Source organism: Gorilla gorilla, chromosome 5, assembly GCF_029281585.2.
Source record: "Gorilla gorilla gorilla isolate KB3781 chromosome 5, NHGRI_mGorGor1-v2.1_pri, whole genome shotgun sequence".
NCBI classification, from domain to species: domain Eukaryota; kingdom Metazoa; phylum Chordata; class Mammalia; order Primates; family Hominidae; genus Gorilla; species Gorilla gorilla.
In genome coordinates this window covers 183,497,636-183,505,122 of record NC_073229.2, presented here as the reverse complement: position 1 = coordinate 183,505,122, position 7,487 = coordinate 183,497,636, and the positions used below count along the sequence as shown (strand labels likewise).

General features: G+C 45.0%; 1 protein-coding gene across 2 annotated transcripts in view; it reads right to left on the bottom strand.

The window, feature by feature from the left end:
- Positions 1-4,664: 4,664 nt before the first annotated feature.
- The window catches only part of FNDC1 (fibronectin type III domain containing 1), a 101,817-nt gene continuing 98,994 nt past the window's right edge, over positions 4,665-7,487 (bottom strand). For both annotated transcript variants that reach the window (XM_063707987.1, XM_019028908.4), the window contains one exon: positions 4,665-5,448. In XM_063707987.1, the coding sequence (XP_063564057.1) occupies positions 5,333-5,448 (116 nt within the window). In that variant the 3' untranslated portion in view covers positions 4,665-5,332. The remainder of the gene's footprint in view (positions 5,449-7,487) is intronic.

Sequence of the window (7,487 nt, the reverse complement as noted above, 5' to 3'; positions counted from 1 at the left end):
CACCACAGCCATCTGCATTCCGCCCCATCCAAGAGAGGCGGGAAGGAGTGGTCTGCAGGGCCTCCCAGGAAGCCCCGCCTGGCATCCAGTGCTCAGACTTCGGGGAAACGTCTTCTCCTCCACTGCTCCTCTCTAGTCTTGCCTCAACCCCACAACAACCCCCAAAGCACTCACTTACTCCCACTTCTGCCCTTACACATTCTCCTCAGCGTGTTTAGGCTTTTGAAAGAAAAGTCTGAGGAGAAAGTGCCATTCAGGTACCATCTGTTTTCACCCCAACGCACCACATCTCCTTAAACAAGGGGTGAGAAGGCCCGGCTGCTCTTCTGGAGCAGGGAAGGGAAAAATCCAGGCAAGAGAAAGTTCAAGAGGACAAGATGGTGAACGCTGCCAAGTGCTGCTGAAAGACCAAGACAGAGCAGACTGCCCAGCAGCCACCAGATTCAGCTCCCATGGGTGACTGGGGACCTGGGAGAGTGAGGGTGTGAGGAGGTGGCCCTGGAAACCATGGCACAGTGGAGTGAGAAATGAATGGGATGTGGAGGAGACTCAGAGCTAAAACAAAGGTGATGATTGCAGAAACTCAGCTCAAAGTGGAGGACAGCGTGATGGGAGCTGAAGGGGCAGGAGTGATGGGGAGACTCGAGCACGACTGAATGTCGGGAGAGAATCTTTAAAGAGGGAGATGCTGAAGTCACAAGGGGTCAAAGTGTCTGAGTCTCCCATGGGGGCCAGGCACTCATCTTGGCCTGAGGGGGTGGCTTTCTGCAAGAAGGTGCAGGGATGAGCACAGATGCAGGTTCCACCGAGGAGAGCTACAATTTGGTGGCTCCAATTTGCTTTGCAAAGTGAGGTCATCTCCTGGAATTTAGAAGGGAAGTAAGGGATGGAGGAGAGGCTGACAGAGTAGAATTGGAGAATGGGGTACAGAGAGATAAATCCTGTGGAAACTACAGGGAGGTGGGGAATCAGAGAAGGGATGGCAGGAATTTAAGGCGTTCACAGCACGGGAGGTGTTCCAGCAACATGGGACGATTCTATCCATGGAATCATTTTGTCATTGTGCCCAATCGACTAGGAACTCTTTCCATGCCCAGATAGGCAAACCCATTCTAACCCCACTCCTCCTCACATTCTCAAATCCCCCACCCTCTTGAACTGACCAAGATATGTAGCTTGAACAGGTCAAAGGAGGAAAAATAAGTCAAAACTCATCTGGTGAAAGCTGGGAATTATCAACTATTATTAACAAAATGGTTATATTGGAGATGAACGATCCCTCATGAAGAGCATGCCACTTCCTGAGACCGCCCCACAGGCCAGGGACTGACCAAATAGGAACTTGGCAACCCAGGATCCAACCACGAAACACAGAGCTCAGGTGTTCGGCACTGGGAGGTGATGGTGAAAATAAAGATAATTTAAGTAAGAGAAGAGGGAACAGACATCTGTTAAGTAGTTTGTGCTCATTTTTAAATTAGGACATAGCTTAAACTTTTTTCAAACATCAAGAAAATGCTAATCTGTGGGTACAAAAACTTTTTTCTTTTTTCTTTTTTCTTTTTGAGATGGAGTCTTCCTCTGTCTCCCAGGCTGGAGTGCAGTGGCGCGATCTTGGCTCACTGCAACCTCCACCTCCTGGGTTCAAGTGATTCTCCTGCCTCAGCCACCCAAGTAGCTGGGATTACAGGCACGCGCCGCCATCCCCAGCTAATTTTTTTGTATTTTCAGTAGAGGTGGGGTTTCACCATGCTGGCCAGGATAGTCTCGATCTCCTGACCTCATGATCCGCCCACCTCGGCCTCCCAAAGTTCTGGGATTAGAGGCGTGAGCTACTACGCCCGGCTAGGTACAAAAACTGTTTTCTAAAGGACCAAACAGTAAATATTTTAGGGCTTGTGAACCTCATGTGGCCCCTGTTGAACACTATTTAGCTGCTTTGCTTACAATCCTTTAAATAGGTTAAAAAAATAAAAAATAAAAAATAAAAAACATCCTGAGCTCACAGGCCATAGAAACAAGCCAGGGGCCTCAAGTTGCAGGTTTAGACATTTCCAGTTATATTTAGTCTTTCAGGGACAGACATCTCACCGTTTCCCAAGGAGGCTCACTTGATAGTTGGATCCTTCTAAAATTCTTTGTCATATTGGGCCAAGTTTTGTTTTCCTGATTCCCACTTGTATCTACTTCTGACCTCAAGGGTTGGCAAACTGTCCTCTTCCTCGCAGGCTTTTTAAATAGATGAGGTTTTCCCTCTTTAGGTAAACATTCCCACCAAGTTCTTCCTAACTTTATACGAAATGGCTTTCAAACTTCTTACTAACTTGAATGTCTCCTTCTTGGCATCTCCCTGCAAATAGCCTTCCTAAAATGTGGCTTCCAGAATTTACACGGTTCTGGAGATTTGGTTAATTTGGGCAGAATACTGATAATCAATCTTACCACCTATGCTCGGATGCATTGTTTTTGTCTTTGTTTTGGCAGCTCTTGTCATCTGGGAGTTATGGTAATTTTCATCTAAAATTGCAAACATTCATTTTTAATAAACGTTCAAATGTCTGTAATCAAATACAGCCTAAAGATGTCAGGCCGAGCTCAAAAATCGTTGCATGAGTGCATGCCAGTGAATTCTTTGTATTTCTGTGAAGTGAGCATAAACTCCTCTCAGGGGTGGCGAATCACAAAGGAGCAGTCACTTGTGTCTCTATGTTGAACCCTAATGCCCACCTCTTCCAGTGGGGCCCCATAACCAATACAGTCTTGTTAGGCAGACCAAATGGCTCTTTTCTCGTGCATTCTGAGTTATTTAGACCCAAGAAAACATTTGCAGGAAATGAGCGATCTGCTGGTGGATGCTGATATGGTTTGGCTCTGTGTCCCCACCCAAATCTCATCTTGTAGCTCCCATGATTCCCACATGTTGTGGGAGGGACCCTGTGGGAGATTATTGAATCATGGGGCAAGCCTTTCCTGTGCTGTTCTCATGATAGTGAATGAGTCTCACGAAATCTGATGGTTTTAAAAACGGGAGTTTCCCCCCACAACCTCTCTTCTCTTGTCTGCAGTCATGTGAGATGTGCCTTTCATCTTCTGCCATGATTGTGAGGCCTCCCCACATGGAGCTGTAAGTCCAATAAACCTCTTTCTTTTGTAAATTACCCAGTCTCAGGTATATCTTTATCAGCAGTGTGAAAACTGACTAATACAGATGCTGACACAGAAATTTGGAGGGAGAGGAGATAAGGAAAGCAAGTAATGTGCTTATTAAGAAATTCAGTTATATTTAAAGATCTTATCTTTGGCTTGGCATTGCAAGCATATTTGAATGTGGATTAGTGAAAAATAGGCCATCTCCTTCTTGAAGTCCCTTTTTATGTATAAGAGACCCCAAAGCTGCTTAAAGATTCCTACCATATTTTCCAAACTAAAACGTGGGTAACAGATGATCTGTCTCCCTAAGGAATTCTAGTACTTTTCCAGGAGGTCAGAATGCTTGTATTTTCTTTACTGCTGTTGACTGTAGAAAGGAGATTGTAGAATATGAGGAAAATATCAGACATCATGGATCTGTCACAAAGACCCTGCAAAGTTACTTCTGTCTTTGTACATTTTACCTTCAAACCTACCAGACACATTAGGTTTCACCTCAGTTCAGTGCTGGCACTGATAATAATCAACTCCAGGAGCGGGAACTGCATTCTGCAGTTGAATGGGTTGCATAGGGGTGCAGTCCAAAGGTCCCAGAAAAGCAATTGCCTCCAGCCCATTTCCACCATTGCTGCTCTTCTGCTGACAGCTTTGTGAAAGAAGATAAGCCCTTCATGGCACTGTGCCGCCTTAGGGACAGGGACCAGCCACGCTCATGGAAAGGACAGCATGTTTTAAAAATAATCAGAATGAGGGCTGGGCACGGTGGCTCACGCCTGCAATCCCAGCACTTTGGGAGGCTGAGGCGGGCAGATCACCTGAGGTCAGGAGTTCGAGACCAGCCTGACCAACATGGAGAAACCCCATCTCTACTAAAAATATAAAATTAGCCAGGTGTGGTGGTGCATGCCTGTAATCCCAGCTACTCTGGAAGCTGAGGCAGGAGAATCGCTTGAACCCAGGAGGTGGAGGTTGCGGTGAGCCAAGATCGTGCCTTTGCACACCAGCCTGGGCAACAAGAGTGAAACTCCATCTCAATAATAATAATAATAATAATAATAATAATAATCAGAATGAAATGTCTTAAATAAACCCTCTTGTGCTACAGTCAAGAGAGGCAAGATGCTTCTATTTCAATGAGCAGATGTTGAGCTAAGAAGGAAAGATAAAGGGAATTCTTAAAAACAAGACTTTTAAATCATTTAGGATCTAAAATCTTTATCCATCTGGAACATACTGGATATGCCTCCATGGCGGCAACAAATATATTTTCCCCGTGGATGTGGAAAGATCGTCGCCTCAGGTGGAAAGCACTTGGTGTGCAGTGGTCAATGATGTGGCCAGTTCTAGTACTGATACTGATGGTATCTCATCCTCCTCATCATTTGAGAGCCCCGCAGCGCCCACAAAAAGAATGCATACCTCCCACCGTTGCTAGAGTAGGCATAGTATGTATCCCTGGATGCTTCGAAAAGATGTTAATACACAACACTTTTGCCCAAAAAGTCCTACACACATTTATCTGGTGAACAAGTACAAATTTAGCAATTTTAATCAATATTCTTGCAGACAAGTGTGGATATGTATACGCATATATACATATATATATCAAAATTGAGAATTTACAAATAAGATTTGATACATTTATTCTAGCAGTGGGTAAGTCCATAGAGTAAATCTCAAGTAGGATATATTTATTTTCTTTGGTGGTGTTTTTAATAATTCCGTTCTACTGCATACAAAGGGACCTGAAGCTTAAGTTCAGTTAGTTTTGGAGAAATCCAAAATGAGAAAAACAAAGCATGTAGCATTCCATGAAGCTAGAACAGCATGCATATGCTATTCCTGGAAATACTGAAGTGTCCGAATTTCATGCCTAAAAAGTCTGGAAATCACACTGAATCAGTTGCTGGTTTCTGATGTCTCTGGGATGTGCTATTACAAACAAACAAAAAAAAGGAGAGAAGCAAAGTTAACAGCAAAACTGAATCCTGTTCATTGTCCAGGCCAAGAAGTGGGACTGAGTTCCAGACTGAGATGACCAGAATGGCCAGTGTCCATCTGTGACCTTCCTGGCACCTAGGGCAGTGGGGCTGAGCACGCTGGCTGTCTTTGCTCACAGCCCCTAGTGTGACTTAGTTGGTGGGGCTGGGCAGGGCAAGCTTGTAGCATGACGGTCCTGTGATTACCACTTTCCAGGAATGGAGACCCCACACTCGTACCAGCCCACATAGTAGTAGGGGGTTCCGAAGCCGATGTTCCCAAACCTGACAGGCTCCTGACGATACTGGCGATAGTAGCCTGGAAGGGCAACAGGAGAGGGGAAAAGCGTCAGAGGCCCCTGAACCAACAGGTAGAACTCATCCTTACAGCCTCCTTCAGACAGAAGGCCTCTGGTAAATTGTTTTTGTGACAAAATGCTACTTTCAAATAAACTGAACCATTTTTGTGTGTAGTTGCCATAGCCCTGGGGAAGGGCCAGGACCTCGGGCCCAGCCCCAACCCCAGCCTGCGGTGGGGTCTTCCCCACCTGTCTCTTATGCCTTTTGGGAAAGCCCAGCTGTAACTCAGGGGCCATGCTGGAGCTGGGGACCAGCTCAGGCCTCCTCCATAGGAACCCAGTGACTAAGTGTAAAGTATTTCTTTATCCCAAACAGATCTGTAGAGAGCGTCCAGTCCCCACACATGTGTGACACAGCTAGGATGGCATGATCTCTCTCTCCCTACGGAAGAAGATAATTTTAGCCAGTTGCTAGTCAGCACTCACTACTGGGCAGGCCCTGACCTGGATGGATGACATTGAGCCAGATTCCTGCCCCATCCTTACAGAGCTCAGGGCCCCCAACTTACCTCTATCTTCCAAGGCTTAATTCCTGGACTCTGGGGTAGATTTTTAGACCTTTCAAGGAAATCTCTCAAAAAAAACCTGTAGCATTTCTGACCATTTCTCCCTTGAAGTAGGAGGGATGCTCCAACCTTCTAAAAATTTTTCTGGAAACTCAGTAACTGCTCTCACACTCTTGGCCCTGTTTACTTTTGCCAAATAAATAGCTGCCTGCCCTTCCACCAGTGAGTGTACTGAATACCCAGCAGCTCTGTTCAGGGCCAGTCCCATGACCACAGTCACAGGGACACCATGGAATATGGATAATGCAGGCACTAGTAACCCTGAGGGACTGTAAGACCCAGAAAAAAATGAAGAAAGGTGATATAGTTTGTAGATTTGTTGTAATAGTTAATTTTATGTGTCGACTGGACTAGGCTATATATCTGATCCAACATTAAATGTTTTTGTAAACTATTTTTTAGATGAGATTACCATTTATTATTTTATTTCTTTTTCTTTATTTTGGAGATAAGATCTTGCTCTGTTACCCAGTCTGTTGTCCTCTTGCAGTGGGGTCAGAAAACCAAGACAGACTTGCAGGACAGACCAAATGGCTCTTTGACCAAAAGGCAGCCTAGACCTCTAGATCACAAGGTCACCTCTAGGTCACTGCAGCCTAGACCTCTCCAGCTCAAGCAGTCCTCCCATCTCAGCCTCCTGGGTAGCTGGGACTACAGGCATGCACCACCACACCTGGATAATTTTTTTACTTTTTGTAGAGATGGGGTCTCACTATGTTGCCTAGGCTGGTCTCAAACTCCTGGGCTCAAGCAATCCTCCCACATCAGCCTCCCAAGGTGCTGGGATTACAGGTGTGAGCCACAGTGCCTGGCCAAGATTAACATTTAAATCACCAGACTGACTAGAGCAGGTGACCCTCCATAATGTGGGTGGGCCTTGTCCAATCATTCAAAGGCCTGAATAGAAAAAGACTGAGGTTCCCCTAACCAGAGGTAACTCTGCCTGCAAGTGGCCTTTGGATTTGAACTGCAACATCAGCTCTTCCCTGGATCTCCAACCTGACAACCTACCCTGCAGATTTTGGACTTGCCAGTTTCCACAATTGTGTGAGATGGTTCTTTAAAATAATAAGATAGATAGATAGATAGATAGATAGATAGATAGATAGATAGATAGATAGATAGATAGGATAGATGGATGATGGATGGATGGATGGATGGATGGATGGATAGATAGATAGATAGATAGATAGATAGATAGATAGATAGATGTGAATAGGTAGATAATGGATGGATACATACATACATAGACAGATGGATAGATAGATGGATGGACAGATGGATGGATACCTAGATAAACAAATGGATAGATAGATAGATAGATAGATAGATAGATAGATAGATAGATCAATAGATAGATAGATACCTAGAGGTGGGTGGATGGATGGATGGATGGATGGATGGATGGATGGATGGATGGATAAATAGATACA